The sequence below is a fragment of the Phaethon aethereus genome (genome assembly GCF_964289735.1).
Source record: "Phaethon aethereus genome assembly, chromosome: 8".
Taxonomy (NCBI): Eukaryota; Metazoa; Chordata; class Aves; order Phaethontiformes; family Phaethontidae; genus Phaethon; species Phaethon aethereus.
In genome coordinates this window covers 16,942,379-16,963,887 of record NC_138584.1, presented here as the reverse complement: position 1 = coordinate 16,963,887, position 21,509 = coordinate 16,942,379, and the positions used below count along the sequence as shown (strand labels likewise).

The following is a 21,509-nucleotide window of genomic DNA, read 5'->3' as shown; positions in this document are numbered from 1 at the left end:
GCTGAACAACCCCAACTCTCTCAGCCTGTCCCCAGAGGAGAGGTGTTCCATCCCTCTGAGCGTTTTTGTGGCCTCCTCTGGACCCTCTCCAACAGGTCCACGTTTTTCTTGTGCTGAGGGTTTCAGAGCTGGACGCAGGACTCCAGGTTGGGGTCTCACCAGGGCAGAGTAGAGGGGCAGAATCACCTCCCTCAACCTTCCGGCCACACTTAAATATTATGTATCATAGCAGCAGTCATAATCTTTATAGTTAAGTAATTCCATGTCCCTAAACCGGGTTATATGCTCACTCTAAGAGTCAATTACCTCTACACCTGGATAATTAGCTCACTATTAATCAAAACACTCAAGTTCCATATTTATACAAACATCTCAATGTAACGTCCTCAGTCTTTCCTCTTCTCTTTGACCTCTGCTACATTACATAACATCTAGGTAAGTAAGCTACCTGGGTGTTTACACAGGCAATTCACAAAGCTTAAAAAGCATCTGCATGTGAATTTTATTACTCAAGGAATAAACAACTCACTTCCTATTCTCAACACTCTATTTTAACATTTTTATGTCACTGCAATCTAGCAATGTATCTAGCCTGTCATTTTAATTTAGTCATTATCATATACTTTATTACCACACATTGTGCTACTTGAGCTCTTCATTTTACAGGATGCTACAAATCCCCCCAAAACAATTTAAATATACTTTTGAACCCTAATATTCTTGCATTTTCATCCCCCAGTAACTTTACAATGTAATGAAGCCCAGAAACGTGGCCTGCGCACCCACCGTGTTGTTCCAGGGATTTACCAGCTGAACTCGCACACGGTCTCAGACCCTAATGCTTAATCCAGTTTCTAATTAAATCTTTTTAGAGGTTTCAGCGGCAAGTGGGCAGCATCTGAATCACGTAAAACCTCCTACTACTTATACTCACCAAACTCCTCCCTCTCTGACAAACACATACCTCAGCCTCATCCCTAGGCGGGGTACAAGGCGCAGGCCAGTACAAGGAGTCTGCCCACGCGACCCTTTAGCACGCTGCTGAATTACAAAATCACACGGCCACCCCCCTCACCTCAGCGGGCCGCCGGTACAGCCGCGCTCCGCGCCGCAGTGCCTCAGCCCCGATCAGCCGTCCCCCTCCGCGCCCGCCGCTCCACAGGACCGCGCCGCCACCGCCGCTGCCGGTCCGGGCCACGCCGCGACGGCAGCTCCGCCTCCTGGGTCACAGGTCAGAGGGAGGGAGCGAGCAGCCACGATGATGGCGGCCGCGAAGCCGCAGGGCGGCGCGAAGGGGAAGCACAGCCGGCGGCGCGCAGGTAGGCTCCAGGCTCCGCTCCCTCGTCCCGGCGTTTTAGGCTCTCCCTGTGCCTTCTAGGCCGGCACAGCGGATTCACCCAACTCGTTGTACCGGAGGGAGCGGCGGGACGGCCGCGGCCGGCAATGCGGAAACGCTGCTGCGAGCTCGGTGGGCCTCGGCCGGACCGGCTGTGGTCGGAGCCGGCGAGCGGCGGCTTGGCGGCAGCGGCTGGGACCAGCGTCTGGAGGCAGGGCGGGCGGCAAAGCGGCTCCGTGGTGAGGGTGCCGGCGTCGAGGCCGTGTTGAGTCCTGCCCGGAGCAGAATCCGGTGGTGGGGCAGGTGAGGACAGCGTTTCCCAGCAGTGGGTGCAGAGGTAAATCTGGGCTGGAGAGCCAGTGGAGAACCAGGGTGAGCGTGGTTGGCACAAAGTTATTGTAAGAATTATTTTTCCTTTAGCTTTCTGATAAAACAGAACACGACGAGAGTTGGGCCTCTCTGTCCTCACGCTTATAAAAAGCGCGTCTAACTAGTTGCTGAATGGTTACAAGCTTACTGAAGTCAGTCTCAGCCACCAAAAGCAAGTTTCTAAACAATTCTCTCAATTGTGCTTACAGTTTAGAGGTTTTAATGTTTTTCAGGTTCCAATATTTTCCACTGTTAAAGGAAGAACGTACACTAATGTCTATATTTCTACATTTCTATATTTGATTTCTAGGAAATAAGCATTCATCTGCTCTGAAGAATGAAGATGCTTCTCGCAGGTATATTTCTAACTAACGCTATGTGGCATCCATGTTGTTTCGCCTCACTTTGAAATTGTATTCTCTGCCTCGCGTGTTTTTTTGCTTTCTCAGAGTACCATGACTAATTTCAGGAGATTGCCAGGATCAACATCATGCAGGCTTGTTTGGAGTGATGCTATGTAACTTCTAACAGCATGCATTGTATAATATGCTAAAAGCTTATGAAAGTAACCTCCAAAGTTGTATTTCCTTAGCATGTAGTGCTTGCTTTTTGCCACCTTAACTTTCTTGCATGCCTGCATTTTTCTTTCTCCACTTTAAAAACCAAACTTGAGATGAAAAAAAAACACTTTCTGCCATGGACAATTACCTAAATACTCATTTGACTCTCTAGCAGACCTAGACTTTCAGGTGAATAGCATAGACCTCTATCAGTTAAGACAGCAGAATGACTGTACGTTGACAACCTCTGCGGGAAGCACTGCCATACAGAGAATGGAGACTCCTAGATGGTTGCTCTCTGGGTATTTGCTGACAGTAGAATAGTGGCAAGACTCAGGAACACTCATGAAATCTACTGTAGTGGAATTTGTTTGATTTATTCCTTCCTTTACTTTGTACCCCCAGTCCTTTTTTCTTCCTGCTCTTCATGTCTCATCCAGCTCCCAGTCTCCTGGCAATAGTCCATAAATTGTTTGTCCCAACGTTCTTTGTCCAGCCAGTTCTGGGTTTCCCTCTCTTGCAAGAAGAGTTGGGTAACCTTGTATGGAAGTACTGCAGTCAATACTTTTCCTGACTGGGGTGGAAATAAAACAAACCAAGGTTGGAAACTCCTTTGTGGTTATTACAGAATTACTAGTCCAGTTACTTGTTGCTTTTTTTGGCCAACATGATGTGATGTAGAAAAATGTAAGCTACTGTATTTCAGAAAAAAAGATAAAGATACAATTGGAGAATTGTTTATGGAAGTATTCCTTTTGTGGCATTCAGTGTCTGTTCTGTTACAGGAAAGCAGCTCTGGAGGCTGCTATGAGAAAGAAGATTGAATTTGAGAAAAAAGCATTGCATATTGTTGAACAGCTCCTGGAAGAGAACATTACTGAAGAGTTCCTTCTGAATTCTGTAGGTGTTGCAAGTTTTTATACTACTTTGTATCTCAGTGTTCCTTTTTTTTTTTTTTTTTTTAGCTCTTAGAAAAATTTGCTGCAGTTTAAAGTAGACAAATAATTTATTTCCTCTTGTCAGCTCTGATGACAATTGCCTTATTTTCAAGGTTTCTGCAGTGATAACATGGCATAGTTTTATGGGACTGTATACATTGATGAATCCTCACTTTATTACCACAGCTTTTGTTTATACGTCTGTGGTTCTGGACTGATAGGTGAAGTATACAAATTTAGGTCCATATCGCATTGTCTGTGAATTCAGATAAAGTCTCTATAATGCCCCACAGTTTATCTGGCAGCACAGTTTTGCTGGAATGGTATGATGATTACTCCTGTTAAGGTTGTAAATAGGTGCACGAAACATGTAAACAGAGGAAAATTATGAAAATAGGTGCAAATAGAGAGAAAATTATGAGGCTTTTCTATATGTAAAAAGAAGTGCCCGTGTCTGTCATCTTTCCCTATTTACCCTTTTACCATTTACAGTGTAGGTTCTAAATGTTATTTGTTAAACTTACTAAATAACTGTTATAAAATTTTAAATATTTGTTTATGGACATTCTGAGTATGAAAAATGACATATTTTCCGGTACCTGTTGTTGAACTATTTTCTTGTCATTTTAGGGAAAATTTATTACTCCATCTCACTATAAAGACATTGTTGATGAACGGTCTATCATCAAATTATGTGGTTATCCACTGTGTAAAAATAAACTGGAAAATGTAAGTTGCTTTTTATTAATGCTGTTATCATAAGAATGTCCTCACAATTTTTATTCTTTTGCATTTGCTCTTTAATTTTAAACTTAAACATAGATTAAAATACTGTCAAGTATTGGGCTAGGCGTCATATCATTCCATTTCAGCATAATCCTTCTGAAGTGAAAGGTAAAATTCGATCAGTTGACAACCATTACTGTATGACAGAATCAGTTAGCATCTACTTTGACAGTAATAGAGATGACTGAGGTATGGCTTCATGGCCTTCCTTGGTTCATGCAAAAACTTTCTAATCTTGTTCCTTCTTCATTCTAACCACATATCCCTGTGAGAAGGATTGAAGTGAAAAAATATTACAATGCAGGGATATCACTATGTGGAATACATATACATGTGCTCTAAAAATGTATGTTGCCTGTGTCAAAATCATAGTCACACTTATTTAAGAATGGTATGTCAGAGCTTAAGCAGAACTCAGAGTTCACTTAGATAATCTGTGATGTAATACCAGTTGTAGCACACCTGATTATCTGAAAAGAAAAAAAATCTGCTCAAGTAAAAAAAAAAAAATTTACTGTTTTGGACTTCATATGTCCCCACAGAAATTCACTTGGAAACTGTGTTATACTTTACGTAAGTTCCTTTCTGGGTTTGTCTGGGTAGTGGTGGGGGTCTGTGATAGTACAATCTCATGTCCATATAAATAGATATGGATTAAAGAAGGACCTGTTTGCAGTTGCCCAACACTTAGACACAAGTAAAGTTTCTACCATGGCAGCTCCATTGTTTGATGTTCAGCACTGGCTTTCTTGTGGATCTGCAGTTGTCTTCTATTGATAGTGAAATGTAAATGATGAAAGATAAATTACCTTTCGCACATCTGAGAAGGTACATTGTTAAAAGAATTGAGAGAAAAGGTGGTTGTAGTATGCAGTTTAGTTAAAATGGAACATATTACACATACTAAAGTATGTGAATTAAGAATGAAGTTTTCTGTAAAGTCATGATGGAAGTAACAGGCTTTCTGGTGAAAACATTGTTTTAGGTGCCAAAACAGAAGTACAGAATTTCGACAAAAACGAACAGAGTTTATGATATCACTGAAAGAAAGGTATGGTAACAAGACTATTTCTAAAATGTATTTAATATTGTCTCAACATCAGAAATGCATTTTGTAACAGCATTCATATAGTGGCTTGATTTAGAGCAAATATGTTTGGTTCTTACGAAAATAATTTTCATGAACTGCTAGAATATGAAGATTTTTGTGCACTTCAGTTTCTATATGCTCTTTTTGGAAAGACAAAAAATATTTATTTTCTTTTCTAGATTTAAACATAACATGGAAAGTTTTATTTGGTCTATTGAAGACATTTGTGAGGAAGTGTTCACTGGTTTGCTCCAGTGTAGTCAATGAGGTTTAGTAGGGTCAAAATGCACATCCTTCTCATTCTCTGAACTCTGCAGTAGTGTAGTACAAGTTACATCTTAGGCATTCCTTAGTGTGACTACCTTTAGGGTTCTTTTTTGAGGACTTTTCAACATAAAACCTATGTCTTCACAAAGTTTGGTTTTTTTCTTTAAGCATATTCATGTGTGTGGTTGAGTAAAAGTCATCTTTGCCTGCTCACAGGATATGCAATCACCTGCAGGTGCTTATATGCTAAATTGTAGGGTAAATGTTTCTAGTTCCAGAACAAATTTCTTCAGTGTCACTAATATACATTCCTTTCCTCTGGTTACCACTCTGGGATAGCAATTCCCAGAATTTTGTGTTTCTCAAGCTACTAAGCAAGACTCCGAGAAGTGGGATGTTTCGTCTTGTTCCCTGATGGAAATGTGCAAGTTAATTTTTCAAAGATACTGCAAAATTTTAGGTGTTGTTCTGAGTATTGCAAAATATCCAAGTTCTGTTGCCAACCAAAATTTTCATTATTAAACATAAGAATTCTATTTCATGTCTTTATGACCATCTTCTTGGGTTAGGGATTGCTTTTTGAACAGTTTGAGTTGTTGTTTTTTTTTAAATTATTGTTATGTAGAATCCAACATTGGTTTGCTTCTCAGTGTGTAATAAAAGTGCAAAAAGCAGAAAAGTAGGGAAGAAAGAAGAAGCTTCAGGTGGCTTGTGAGGAATGGGATAGACCTATTTGATAGGTTTGGTTTACCAGGTGAATTAAAAAACCTGGTCATAGGCTTAAAAAGGAATCGATACTTAAATTTTATAGGCATAAAAAATTACTACTTTTGTACCTTTCCATGAGTATTAAAGTTGTCTTTAGTCTTATATTCCTTCTTTCTCTCTGATTTCCAGTGCTTTTGCAGCAACTTTTGCTATAGAGCATCTAAATATTTTGAAGCTCAAATTTCCAGAAGTCCAGTATGGATGCGAGAAGAAGAAAAGTAAGTGTAACCTTATACCTTCATTGCTTCTTTTGAGAGTATTATTTTCTTTATTCAAGCTGCAGTGCATCAAAATGAGTAGTCTGAAGCAGAGGTAACTAATGGTAACATTTTAGCTTAACATGGTGTTCGTTTTAAAAACTTGTTGCCCTATCAATCACAATAATTGACATGACTTGTATTCCTCATGACTACTCAGTAGACATGACCATGTTAGTTTAGAGCGCAGACCAGTCATAAATAATAGTCAACTCCTGTTAACTTTAAAATGTACTAACTAGGATTGGATTTTTACAAACCATATAATGTACAGGATAAATTGCTCTTATCCTGTTAAAAGAGATTTTCTAATTTTAGCACAGTACTTGGCATTGGTCTTAAGGTTCGGCTGTGAATGCGTACACCTGAAAGCAGACTGTACATGAAGAGGTTCTTTATACTGGCTAAAACTCTAATTTCAGATTGCCCATTTCCTGCTGCTACTGCAGTACACATTTTGGAACAGTGTGATGCAGTCCATGTTCCCAGCGTAGGAAACACAGACTTGCAAATAATGAATTGAGCCAATGGGTGTCACTGTTTAACAATAAATACTTGCCTAGAGACTGCTCAGCTGAATTTATTAAGCTTTCATCCTCCAAAACGCTACTTTTCATAGTCTCCTGGTTTTCAACAAAGGAAAGTAGCTGAAAGTATACGTGTGAGTTTGGTTTCAGAGTTCAAATCAATCATATGAAATATCTTATCAGTGGAAGAAGAGGTTTAGAGCACGCTAATCTGATCTGAGGGATTCTAGTAGGTAAAAATAGTCTCTTCATTAAATGTTTAAGTAAGCTTACCAGTGTTTTTGTGCTCTTGTTTTGCTGCCTTTAAAGAAAGTATTTCTAAAATCTCCCTTTATTCTCAACATAAAAAGTGTATCGTTCTGATACGACATAGTTAATTATTTATGCTGTGTGGTGGGGAGGAGACAGTATTTTCAAAAACCAACGAAACAAAACCCCAGATAGTTCTTGGTGAGGTATGTCTGCACAACCACATACATGTGCACACACTGAGAAACATTTACACATTAGGATATCTGAAATTCTTTTGACAGAAAAGGCTACAACCTCCAAGTAACATTTTAAATAAATAAAGATATATATGGAATATTCATATTTTTTGTATTAATTTGGAGCATTTTCCTATAAACGGCCTAGGATTGTTTTTACAGTAGGAACTTTATGACCTGTGAGGATCTTGGCATGTTTACTTTGTTGAAGAGGAGACCAAAGGGTGATCTGAAAGCACTCTACAGCTACTTGAAAAAAAATTACAATTACAGAGCCGAACTATTCTTGGTTGATGGCAGAAAACTTAACAAGGGGTGATGGCCACAAATTATGAAATCCACCATGAATGGTTCAGGTTGGACATTGGGGGAAAAAAATTGCACTAAGGTTATGGTGGAATGAAACAGGATAGTCAGCAATGTTCTGAAATCTCCATCTTTGGAGGTTTTCAAGATTTAAACTTCATGAATTTGTGGCTGACCTAGTCTAGTGCTGGTGAAAATTGCATTACAAGCAGGAGATCAGACTAGAGACCTCCAGATGTTCTTTCTGACTAACATTTGCATGACTTGCTGATTCTGTTAAATGTCGTTCAGCAGAACAGTGTCGTGCTGCAGGCACATGAGTCATGCTGTGTGAACATGTGTGTATAAACCTGCTCTCACTAACTGTGCTTTGAACAGAGGACTAGAAGATCCTCAGATGTCCCTTCCAACCTGAACTATATATTTTATGTATTAATGTGTATTTCACTCAAGCGCATTGATTTAGCAGGAAAATCTTCATTCTGTGTCTTCTTTTTGCAGACCACCAGACATAGAGCTGCTGAAGGAAGGACAGAGGTACACTGAACAATATTTTTTTTTTGTTATGTGCACTTATAATTAAAAATATTAGCATAATATCAGGTGAAAGGAGAATCTTTGATTTCCTGTGTTATAGACAAGACCTTATTAGAACTTACACAAAGGATTATTTGTCTTGTTTATTTTTTTCCTTTGTGATTCTAAAACAGCGTATTTGATCTGTATGATTTAGTGTACAGCTGCTCTTGGCCTGTATGTTTTAATTGAGCCTGTTGAAATCTGAAACAAATAGGCTGTTTGTACGTTGCATAGTTTATATCATCTATTCTTTATAAAGCAAATGGTTCCAATTATATGTGATGAAAGCTTAATCTAAAACACCTATATCGGCTCAAGTAAAATTGTGCTAGTCTGTCATCTCTCTGTACCTTGCTGTGTTTTGTGACTTTTTGTTTGTTTTCTTTTGCAACACATGGCCATTAGGTGGCAAAACTACATATACTAAAAACATCTCTGCTGTCCCCCTGATTTTAGGGTGTTATATTCATATGTATGTTAAGATGCCTATCTTAATTTTAAAATTGTGCTATTCATCATGCTAAATCTGACATTATACTGTTGTGTTTAAAACATCTTGTTTATTATTATTTTCTAACTGCCAATAAGCAACTGAGAATTTACTTCTCTAAGTAGTGTCTATACTTGTCATCTTGATTGCAGAACATTACAACGCTTTGAGTTTGAGAAGACTTTTAGCAGAGCAGCCATGATTCTTAAAGGAAGAAAAGTATACTTCTATTACAAGGGAAAAATGCTTTACTTATCTTTCTTATACAAGAATTAAATGCTATTACTGGTAACACCCATTTCTTACTTCATTGATAGCTTGTGTTTTCTGTTACAGTGGACAGTCTGGAGAAGAGGTGAAACTATGTGATGAAGTAATTAAAGCTTCTGACATTGAAAATCCTAGGATATCTTCAAATCCATGTGAATCTGGTTCTCATGACACAGGCAGTGACAGCAGTAGTGATACTGAACAAGAATTTGTTTCTTCTGTCTTACCAGGAAGTCAGACAAGTTCAGCCAATTTTGCACAGCAATTGCACAGAAACAGCATCCTCAAAAAGAAGTGTGCTCAGAAAGTCTATTCCAGCCGTAAAACTGAAGACTCAGATGTGGCAGAAGCCACTGAACGACTATCTAATTGTAAATTAGATGCTCAGGAAGAAACATATGCTTGCTCTGTTCGTAATAAAATAACTGCAACACGTTCAAAAAATACTTCTCTAGGAAAATCAAGTGCTTCAGTAAATAATGAAAACACTTGTAGTGGTTCACAGATCGTTTTTCTAGGTGTGAGCAAAAGAGGGGCAGAACATCTTAAAAGAACACTAGCTAACTTAAAAGAACATAAAAAACCTGAACTGAGGGATCCAGTTAATTCCAAAGGCAGTTTATTAGAAGTGCTTAAGCAAACACTTACAGAATGGAGAACTGAGGAAACTTTAAAATTTCTCTATGGCCCAAACTACACTTCTTTATGCTCATCAGAATGCGCATCATCTGTGAACCAGGAGAATGAAGAACTTGATGAGGATGACTTAGATGCAGCTGATGATCTTAACACTGTTGCTGCCAGGGAGTCTGAAAACAGTTTGAACTATTCTTTACCTTTCACAAGCCCAGATGGAATTGTTAGGCCTGTGCCTAGTTACGAAAAGTTAAAAGAAGAAACAGAGTTCCTAGAACTGCGAGTAAAAGAGTTCTATAAAGGAAAGTGCATCTTGGCTGAAGAGGCGAATGCACATGCACAAGCAGAGGAGCATCCAAGCAAAGACAAAGTAAGTGTCCAGTGGAAGTGTCGAGGCTGTTTAAAGCCTATCTTCAAAGAATTATTACAAGCTCTTTGCTTCTGTCATCAGAAGTGGATATGGCCAAGGTAACACCAAGCTATTAATGTAAAATAGTAAACGGTTGGATAGATTCACAACAATCCCATAAGGTTGAGGAATTATTTTAGGTTGATAGGAATGAGTTTGTATGACTGTTTGTGACACATTAAATTCTGATAGCTTTCAGTTTGTGAAGCATGAAGGTAAGGAAGGTTTATTTAGATGAAACAATCTGTCATAAGACAAAGTAGACTTGAGGCGAGGAGGGAGCGTGTTGTTTTAGGGTTTTTATCCTCCCCTTTGATTAATTAAATGAAGTTTTTATTTAAAGATTTTTTGCCCTTTATTCAAGACATGGTATACTTGAGATTGGATTTCTTGAGTTAGACTAGATCGCTGGCATTACTTATTGTTAAAATTCTCTGAGTTGGAACCTGCTGACTTGTTTGGATATGTTGCTGCAATCTAGACAATTTGGAAAAGTCCTCAGGAGGATTTGCAGAGCGCAAGAAATAGAGTGGTCTGAGGTTTTACCCCTTCCAGGTCAGACAAACCAGCTGACAGCAGCCGGGTGGTCTTGTCACTACTGTAAAAACATTATGCTGACTAGGCTAGGTAGGTTGTACAGTTTATGCTGGCATGTGAAATTGCTTTTGCCTCTAAAGTTCAAATGTGATATTCGCATCAGACCAATTTTCATAATGCTTCTTGTAAAACAAAGCTATTACACTGATTCTTGAAAAATGTTTACTCTGACTTAAGTTTTGAAGAAATTTACCATTAGTTTGATTAAAGTATCTAGAATACAGAAGGGGAAAAGTAGATTAGCTGCACGCTGTATGTTGGGTCAGATTAAGCAAACTTCTGTCCATTAAGAAATTACTGGCTGGGTTTTTTTGTATTCAGAGATAAGAGTTGACTTACGTTTAAACATTTATTGGTAAGCTGTGATTATTTTGATGCATTGACTGTAATTAAACATTAGGTTATAGCTGTTAAAAGGTTTTTTTTGTCTAATACAGGATGATCAACCGGAAGATCTCACCTTCCCACTTGTTGATTCAAATGCACAAATGCAGATTAGAAAGAGAATCGTCCTTGAAAAACTGAGAAAAGCGTAAGTATCCTTTACTTTGGTAAATATCAAGCTGAAGTTGGTGCTCATTTACCATCATTTTAAGAAATAAACACACTATGCAAGGATGTTCTGGCTTTTTCTAGGTGGTCTTAGACATAACTTAAACCTGATACTGCCCTAAAGAACTTGCTTATTTCTGAGACGGTCATCTGCAGTACACTTGCAGATGTCAGTTTGCACAGCCTGATGACATAGATGTCAGAATCTCACTATTAAGGTGTTCTCTAGAAGAAAGCTGTCCCGTCCTAGAAGCATTGGAGCTTGTAGTTGACATTGTTCCAGGCTGGCATGACAGAATGTTACCACTCTTCAGTAGCTGGCACAAGTCAACGCAATTGTGCCGTTACACTGAAAACCTCCATGGTTTTTGGATCTAAATGTTGGCATAACACATGAAGCTTAAAATGAGAATATGTGCTTAAAGGAAAACAAAAAATCCACAGCAAGTCCTTTATTTATCATCCTCCTTTCCCTCAGTTATCTAGAAATAATCTAAACTACTTAGGTTCTTGTAAGTTGTTTAAGAGCAGATTCTGATGGACATAAAATATGAAATATTTAAATAGCTATGTATGTACCAACTGCTCAAGTCTGAACTGAAAAACTTGAAGTTGATTGGGAAGAGTGCAAATATTTGTCCTGTACATTAAGTATACTGTTACTGGTAAACAAATCTGCACAGAAGGAAGTGGTGTTTTCAAACCTCTTAATAGTTTAAGCAAAGGTCTTGCTAAAAAAGTTTCGAGGCCATGTTTGGATGACTGGTATCAATATGCCTCTAGCTGCAGCCATTAAGGGCTCTCAGAGTTGAATCTTAAAACTTTCCAAACACCAGACCTTTTTTACATACATAAAAGGGCTTTGGAGTCCCAGAAAAGAGATTAAGGGATGTCTGCTCTAGCTGTTAAAATTATTAAATTGTCAAAATTGAGAGGACCTTGAAAATAACTCCATTGTCAAGGCAGTGCAGATAAATGAGTGTTAGAAGACCATGATTGTGGTGTTTGTTAGGGGTATTTTGCTTTCCTACGGTTGTAGTTTGTGTTAGCAAGACAAACTAGCTTTTGCAGAAGGTGTGGTTTGGGTTTTTTTTAACTAAAAAAAATGCACAGCCAAAACTCCCCCCAAAAAAACTCCGTTCTGTTTCAATCTGCAACAAGTGTGGACAGGCCACAAACATGGAATCAAACCATGCTGCAAAAAAAGTGGCTATCTCTAATCTTTCTGTAAGTGTCAAAGTCACATAGATTCCAAGGACTTCTACTGTATGGTAAAGCAGTTTTTCTGCTCCTACAAATTTTTCCACAAGTTTGTCAGTAATTTTCAGCTTCTAGCAAGATTTCTGTTGAACTTAAAAGTCTAGTATTCCATGAATAGAGGATAAGAAAGACAGAATGTTTTTTTTCTTAGTTTTTTCAAAGGTTTTATTCTTGACTATCCATTGGTCTTTTTAAATTTTATGAGGTGATGCAGTAGTCCTGAGTCTCTTACTCAATTGAGAGAGACAATTTTCATTATGATAAAGTAATGATTTCTTGGTGTGTTCAGATGAAGTCAGTGGGAATATGAATATGCCCAGCATCATAAGAGTCCTGTGTGCTCAGTTTTTGTAAAACACGCAGTGATGTAAAGGAGAATAGAAATCTTGATTCTTCCAGCAATATTGATGCACCATGCGCGTATACACATATAAATGTAAATAACTGGATATTCAAATGAAAGATGATACTAACTTAAATAGGTAAACAGAGGCAAAAGTTTCATCCTAAATGTGAAAAACAATGCATGTTATTTCCAGCATTTGGGGATACTGAAAACTGGTTAAACAGTATGTGCAGTTTGTTGTGTGCTATATCAAATTTTTACGCACAGGCAAGTAGAGAGGCAATCTGTCTTTTTTTAAATTTTCTTGTTAGCCTACTATCAGGCTTACAGTGGAGTGTTATTTCTGTAGTATCTATGTGAGTCTGAGGTTAGCAGGTATATCCTCTGTGCAAACCTCATTTAGACATATAGTATTCTTTTGTACTGTTATTTTTGAACCAAGTAAATACAAATATTTGAAACATTAATGAGGCCTGGAATTCTAATCCTCATAATGTAAACACTTTGATTTTTTTGCTAAGGATATGTTGTCAGAACTGAAATATGAAGTTAATAGAGTATGAATGTAAAACTATATTTAGTTTCTTCTTCATGTTCACACTGAAGTAGGGCTTCTTATTTTTAAAAATAAGCTGTTGTAAAGTGAAGGTGTTGCCCAAATACCAGTCAGAGGAACCAGGCTTGATCTGCTGCACCAAAGTCAATCTCCTTTTCTTTTTATTAACTTTCATGAGCTGTGATGGAAGTCCTACGTGAAAAGAAATGAGAGAGGAAAAGGTATTTTGACCAGGGTCTTTTGTCTTCTAGATTACCTGCAGTTTTGGGCCCTCTTCAGATTATTCCAGGTGATGTATACACAGAGCTAAAAGGTCTTGTCAAAACTTTCCGGTGAGTATTGGTCTTTCTTTAGAGATTATTCTTGATTGATTAATTAAGCGTGCTGTTGAATGATTTGTGATTTGGGCACAGAGAGGGCCCTGTTGCAGATTTGCCCTTTTCTGGCTGTGTGTTCATGTAGGTAATGTCACATTCCCTGTGGACTAACAAGTCAACCCTTTCCCTGCTCCTGACAGTGGCTAGGTCACCAGGAGTATTTGTAGATTTTTAAAAACTAGGCCAGTGGTCTCTGGAGGATGATGGTGAGTCTTTTAAAGGTTCTGCTACCTCGTCACCTCCTATTAAGTGTGAGTTTCTGAGATCTGTCGCTTTCTTTTGCTCTGGCTCCTTACAGCTGGGCTAAATGGTTTTAATGTGATTAATAATTGTTACCACTAACTTCTAGAGCCAGGAAGAAGGTCCAGTTTGACCTGTCTTGTTCCTGATTTCAAGGGGAAGTAGATCTAGTGGACACTTTATCTGCAGAGATGAAGCTTCTGCTTCAGTCAGAAGCACTAAAGACAGTATTTGGAAACACTGTGATAAACAAGGAGGGAAAACAGAATGGAGGTAACTTTTCTGAACATTTTTAGGTTTTTTTGGGGACACAACTCATAAGTTGGACCTACATCATGTCCCGCTTCTTGAAGTATTGTCAGGAAAAGGAGCAACAACAGTTGTAACTCTGTGTACATTGCCACTCTTGAAACTCCCACCCCCGGCCCCATCCCCAACCTACATAAGGTTTACATGTAAATTTTCCAAAACTCATTCATGTGGCATTTGCCACAAGGAGTCTAGGCTTTGGTGAATAGAGACCCAGCTCTACCTGATTGTTTACGATTTATCTCATTTCTGGAAGGGTGCCACTAAAACACAGATCTCTATATGCACCATTTCTTACTATGGAAGGTAGTTTTTTCCTTTCTGGTGACTCTGTGCATGGTCTGTTTTATTTAAAAGAATTGTTAGTGTTTGGACTTGATTCTGTAATTGCAGTCTTTTAAGTTGTTGTTAAAATAAAAGGTTAATCACAACGCTGAAACCAGGGAAGATATTTTTGGTTGTATTGGAGCAGCACGTATATACTGTGTATATACCTACTATTTCAATAAGATCTTTGTGTCTTAAAACTTAAAATAGTTTTGTTGCTCTGCAGTGTAAATGCTTAACAGTCACTTTAGCTTATGGATTGATAGAACTGGAAAAACTACATTTGGTCTCTTTCAATCTCCTTTTGTATGATTGATTATGAAAGAAGTCCTGGAGGTTCTCAAAAGCAAACTTCTATTTTAAATAATTTTTGCTATTCAAAGACAATGTGGCCTGAATATGAAGTTTTAAAAGTGGTTTATCGCAAAGGAACCGTGAAGCCAAAATGGACTTCTAAAAACTTACAGATATATACGCCAGTGGATTTACAGAATGGAACCAAATCTAATTAATTTGGACTTTGATCCCAATACCTGGCTTAAGTAGCAATAATTTATCACACTTTAAAAATTTCCCCTGATCTATTTCCGATTCCTTAGATAACACTTCATGATTTTATTTTTAAGTCTTTTTTGTTAGTAAGTTGAAGGTAATGGCAGCAAGTTCTTGGGGGTCTCTTACTGTGAAGATTCCAGATAAATTGCTTAGAAATGCAGCATTTGTGTCAGGGTATGGTTGAAGACAACTGTGGGCACTACAAAAGATCTCAAAATAAATGGATTTTTATTGTCCCTAATAGTAAAATAGTACAAAAATAGGAAATGAGGAAGCAATAAAAATCTTTGAGCCCTTTTTCCTCCTTGCGTTTCTGATACGGAAGGGTCTGTTGATATACAAAAGGTAGCTCATGGATATTAAGATGAAGGCATAGGTTTGAATCTCCGGTTCTGTATGTACGATTAAATTTACTTAATATGAGTGGTCTCTCTGGTTTTAGGTTGAATGTTTTGGCAGGGGGACCAGGGATAAATTTTAAATGGTATTTATGTTTGCAGGGTATAGAAATTTAAATGTCACTTACTTTGTTAATATGGTTAAAATGCTTAATGGCTATGGAGGGACCACTGGCAAATGCTCTTTCTTGCTTTTTGTACTGGAAATACTTCAGGCTGAAGAACTTGCCAAAGAGAGTAGGAGATAAAACACATGGCTGTAGTAGAGCTTAGCTGAAGAAGGGTAAAAGAGCATGTGGTGAACTAAGCAACAACGATTTTCAGCTCCATTGGTTTTTAAAGGAACACTTGCAGTTCGGCCTCCTTTGGGCAGCTTTTTATTCAATCACCACTGCTGGGAAACACACTAGAGGGATCTCAAGAGACATTTTAGAATGGTTAGAGCTCTTCCCAAACAAAGTCCCTCAGTGCCTGTAAGCTTTTGTTAAGAAAACTGAGATGTCAAATAATTCTCCAGAGTGTGTAAGGGCACTTTGTTAAAAGATCAAGAGAAAATTAGCTATTTATATATAAATCAAGGCCAAACTATTATGTTTGTGAATGTCTAGTTGGTTTTTTAAACATAATATTTCATATTGAAAATAGAATTTTGTCTGTATTTTGTGGTTGCAAGTATTTTAATTTCTTTTATGGAGCTTATCATTGACATTGAACTCTGTCAATTAATACGATACAGTTGTTTCCTAAACATGTGTTCAAGACTTTTTATTGCAGCTTTGTCTTACATTGTTTCCAAGACAATATTGTAGTTTTTAAATATGTATCATGCGTGTATGCTATCTGGTGTATACACTCACTAATAAGCTTTTACCTATTGCCCTTGTTAAGTGGAATTTTAGGTTCTGGGTTTCAAGTCAATCAGCAATACTTGTCATAGACAAGATTCTGTATGGAAATGTGAAAGTACCAGAACATTAATGACCTTTTCTCAAGTAAATGGGCTTCTCTTCAAGAGAGCCTAAAGTTATAATAGTAGCTTATTTTTGCTGGTTGTCATCAAACTAAGTTATACTACAGTACATAAATATGTTGCTCTTTTTCAGCAGGTAGAGGAGCTGTCTTTGATAGTTACATTGGTCTAGTTGAAGCCTAAAGAAAAACAATCTATGCTTTAGTATTTGCCTGTGCTGACCTGGCTTAGTTAAACTTCACTCAGTGCAAGTTTCGGAAAAATTCTAGATAGCTGAGGTCCTCTAAAAGTCACAACTTTATTAATCCCATGCAGTCAGCTTGCTGCCTTACAGAATAGGCAAATGGCCAAACTAACGGGTCACATTCGTGAACTGAAGTTACATATACCTAGACCTGGGAATCTGGATGTGTGAACAAAAAGGCTGCTTCATTTGCAAAGATGCTGATGACTTCACTTTGCAACAAAGATAAATTGTAAAACGAAAGAAAGAAAATAAATGACATCTATTTGGGGTACATTTTTTTCTTTTTCTGCCAGTGTGAGAACACAGACATACTGGGTAAAACTGAGAGACAGTAAGCATGGACCTGTTCAAAGGAATGTTTTTTCACCAAGTGTACGTGTAATACCAATAACTCGTTGCTACTGGCTATTAGTCAAATTCATAGTAACATGTTAAAAATTGACCTCAGAGATGACAAGTATATTCTCATTGTAAAGATAAACAAACTTCTAGAAAAGGAAATAACACTCAAGACTATATAAATAGGTATAAAGATTGTTTTATATTAACCAGTTAAATTTTCTTGCATCTTGTTCATAATACCTGATGCTTAGGGGCCTGTTAGGGGATAACTGTTTAGCATAATAATCCCAGTGTTCATCTGCCATCCCTATTGGACAGCATTCCTGTTATCAAATTGTTTCCTAGAAATCCCAGGAAATGTAATCCTGCTAAGGAAAGGGTGACAAGCTCCTGCATTGCTGAGTTTCTTTCCTATAATTTCAAGTTTGTTGTGATCCCTTTTAAAGTTCTTGCAGAAGACACTTGGGGATATGCTTCAATCTGCCACAGCAGGCACTGTTTACAAATCAGGTCATCATTTGCTAATGGAGTTCTGCTAGCAAAGTTTACAGCTGATGGTAATTAAATGGGAAGACAACTAAAGGAAAAGAAGTGGTACCAACTGTGTATTCTCTTCTTCTGTCATTTTTGGGTTTACTTTTTTTATTTACTCGTTACTTTACCCTTGGACTCCCTTGTATTCTTACAACTTCCATATTGGAGTTCACTTTCTTTGTGGGCCGGGCACTAGTCAGCTATTGGGAGGTTATTTGTGATGGAATTTTCATGCCTCCTTATCCTGTCATCTTCTGCCACTTGGATCCCTCTGCTCAGTCTGAGCTCCTTCATAGACTATTAAAACTGCTGCATGGGTCCTGGTGCCTCCTGGATGGTGGAAGCAGTCAAATCCAGCTGCAGTGCATCTTGCTGGGGTGAACCACAACACCCACAAACCAGCCACTAAGTGACCTACACAGCTATTTGAGATCATCCAACCCACTTGGCTTACCTGTCGTGCCCTACAGAGGCCAAGAAAGTACAGACATTTCATTTTGAAAAGTTGAATGTTTTCTTTCTTTGGGTAAGTGAGGGAGAATTTAGCCAAACTCTTTAACAGAAAATATATCACTGCAAAACACAAGTCATGTACACAAAATTTTGTAGAGTTTTAACATTTCCACTTTATATGCTTATGACAAAAATCTAGTGACCTTTCTTTCATGAAATGTTCTGAAGTAACAGTTTGGCTAGAGGCAAAAGAAAGAATTAATGAACCATTTTTGCAGAGGACTTGCACTTCCCTGTTTTCTGAAAGCTTTGCTCTTCAGAGGCCTTTGTGTTGACACACAGCTTGTTTTTGACAGTGACTGCCCTTCCACTGCTCCTTGTTATTTAAGGCTTCACACCTGTAGGTTGCTAACTTTAGTCTGATCTGCCCGAAATGGTTTTTTTTCAGCTGCAGAAGTGCTTTAGGACAGGTGTTGTACTGAAAGGTTACTCATTGTGGAAACGTGACTTGAGTGTTCATCTAGTCCAGTGACAGTAGTACATCAGCAGACCCATACTGCTGTATCCTGCTGGTTATCTGTGTCTTTTGACTACCTCCTTCATAAATAGCATATTGATGGCAATGACTAGTGTTCAGACCTTGCCAATCAATACTAACATTGAATAAGAGTTAATTGACACAAATAACTGCATCTCTCAGTTTGTGTACAAGAATGACACCTTCCTGTGCTCTAATCAATAATAACTCCTTGTAGAGCATTGAAATAAAGCTGCTTTCCGTATTTGACAGACTTTTCCCAGGTGGCTTGGAGCTGTCTCTTCCATTGTGTCTCATCACAGCAGATTAACTGGAATGTTACATATGAATTGCCTGTCAGGATGATTCCATCAGGCATTTCTTGGTAGTGTTTATCACTGTCATCAGTATTGAGTCAAGACTTTCAGCCTTTGTTTTGTCTCTTGTTCTATAGCCAGAAAAATGTACCAGTTTAGCAGGTACAAGCTTTGTTGCCAGCTAAAGCCATTAACTATTTCAAATAGTAATTGGTAAACATTAATCTCTTTAATAACAAGAATAATGTGTATTTACTGGAACTGTTGGTTCTAGTTTGACGTGACAATTCCTGTACATTGCTTTTCCTTTTGTCATTTAACAAAACTCAGGCTGTTAAGACACTATTTGAGTAATCTTTGCTTTAAAATCTTATTTTCTTTGGAAGACTGGGAGATTTGAGGAGAAAAATAGGATAATATTGCTTTAATCATTACTATCCTTAAATAAAAATTAATTTTATTAATTTTAAATATTTTTCTGAAATAGGGAAATGAAAAATGGTCCTATAAAACATCTTATTTGTAACTGCATCTTTAATGACACTTTGAATGTAATTTGGGGGAATTTGTTAACAAAATTTGAATTTTAACAATGACAAATACAAATACTTTTATTTTTCCGCATTTTAACACTTTTGTGGGGCAACTATATACTCTCCCAAAGAAATTAAAAATTTAAAAAAAAAAATCTTACTGGGGAAGAAAACCCTGGATTTGAATTTGCTGCCAGGTATTTCATTTTAAGCAACCTCCCTTCTTCACCAGTGCCTGTAGAAGTGGGTATGAATGACGGGCTAGCTTCATTCTGGATCTGCAATTATACAAGGCTGCATGGAAGGGGAGCTGAGAGCAAGAAGGAAGCAAACATAGGGAGGCACTCACTCCTCACTGTTTCTGTTGGATGGTGCCATCTGTCTGAGCCAGATAAATTCTGCTAGCCTTTCTGGGTGCCTGCATAGCCACAGCTTCGTTTTTAGCTGTGACTTTTCCATGAAATTGCTTGTCTTGAACACCATGGGTCATGCCTAAATTCAGCCGTAGCAATTCCCACGTGAATTGTTTTAAGCCCGATTAATATTTGACTTGAAGCAGATCTGCCGCCTTATGAAGTTCAGCCAAATGGGTCAGCAGGCATAAAATGCAGCAGCACTTCTGTTGAGCACCCGTGTGGTTCTTGGTTCACACCTCATTTTCTTGCTCTTGTATCTGCACCAGCTCCCATTGCATAACTTAGAATTCTGGGTTTCCATTTTAAAAACAAGAATCATCAGAGGATAGTCTCCCGCATCTTACAAAATCCAGCCTGTTTCCGCAACATTAACTTTTACAGCAAATCTGGATCTGAAGCCAACGGGGGGAAACTAAGGGTAGGGAGGCCCATCTTTTCCGAAACGCATGTGCGGTTCCTGAGAATTTCCCAGTGGATGTGAGTGAATGCTGAGCCCTCACAGCAGCCAGGACTAGCTAATCCAAAGAATTAGCTTCTGTTCAGTCTTCCCCATGCCACTTTCATATTAGAAGAAAGAGACACGTTGGGAATTCTGCAATTCCTCCATTACAGGATAAGAGGAGACTCCTGAAAAGTTGGTGAATTGCTCAGATACTGCTGTGATTGCTACATTGTAACTCAGTGTATTCAGTCTTTTAATGGTAGACTTACATAAAAATTCAGCAGTTAAAAGTCTGTTTCCTTTCACTGTGAAATGTTCTAATTTTTTTTTTATCATTTTCCAGGTTAACAAACAGAAATATTATTCACAAAATGCCTGAATGGACTCTAATTGCTATTGTTTTGTTATCTGTGTAAGTACTCTTTAATGTTAAATATTCTCATACACAACTGTCTTAACTAGCCTATCGAGACAAGATATAATTTTCAGATAAAAGGAGGGAAAGATTTCTTTAACTGGGGAATCAACAGAATTATTTTTTCATGCAAATGAACTCAATCTCTTGACAAAATAGGATTGTCCCACTTGCAACAACATTTTAACAATGGAAAAACTTAACTTTTCTTTTTTTAACGTAACATTAAGCTTTAGGGATTTTTAAAGAGGGCTGGTGGGGTGAAGGAGGAGTATACGTCACTCTCTTCCATTTGCTGCTGACAGATATTCTTCTCTCTGACTGTACATGGATTTGGCATAACTGGTACCCTTTTCATTTCTCATTTTACTTCTAATTTCTTAAAAGATTTCACTTTCACAAGTGAAGTCAAATTATATCCATAAAGATACAGTGTTCTTCTAAATATGTTTGTTTGAATATTCTAGCAAACTTCCTTGAAAGGGGAAGGCTTTTTTTAGCAATGCCCAAATTTCTGAAAAGGAATATTGGGACCCAGTATTTTATTTTTTTGAGGATTAGTTTTATGAGATTATGATACTGCAGGCAGTCCTCCTTAGCTTTGTTTTATTTACTGTAAAATTAAATTCTTTCCAAGAGTTTTCCTAATGGGAAGCCTGATTTTATTATAGCGTCTTTCAGTAAACTTCTATGCAGAGGCATGATGTATAAAAGCTCTAGTCATATGCAT

The 21,509-nt window shown here is 37.9% G+C and overlaps 1 protein-coding gene across 1 annotated transcript in view; it reads left to right on the top strand.

The window, feature by feature from the left end:
- Nucleotides 1-1,258: 1,258 nt before the first annotated feature.
- Nucleotides 1,259-21,509, top strand: part of RPAP2 (RNA polymerase II associated protein 2) — a gene marked incomplete at both ends in the record, with an annotated part of 39,677 nt that continues 19,426 nt past the window's right edge. The window contains 11 exons of the mRNA XM_082002759.1: nt 1,259-1,319; nt 2,016-2,061; nt 3,051-3,165; nt 3,834-3,932; nt 4,975-5,040; nt 6,244-6,332; nt 8,194-8,229; nt 9,098-10,037; nt 11,111-11,205; nt 13,639-13,719; nt 20,708-20,776. Coding sequence (XP_081858885.1) covers nt 1,259-1,319; nt 2,016-2,061; nt 3,051-3,165; nt 3,834-3,932; nt 4,975-5,040; nt 6,244-6,332; nt 8,194-8,229; nt 9,098-10,037; nt 11,111-11,205; nt 13,639-13,719; nt 20,708-20,776 — 1,697 coding nt within the window. The remainder of the gene's footprint in view (nt 1,320-2,015; nt 2,062-3,050; nt 3,166-3,833; nt 3,933-4,974; nt 5,041-6,243; nt 6,333-8,193; nt 8,230-9,097; nt 10,038-11,110; nt 11,206-13,638; nt 13,720-20,707; nt 20,777-21,509) is intronic.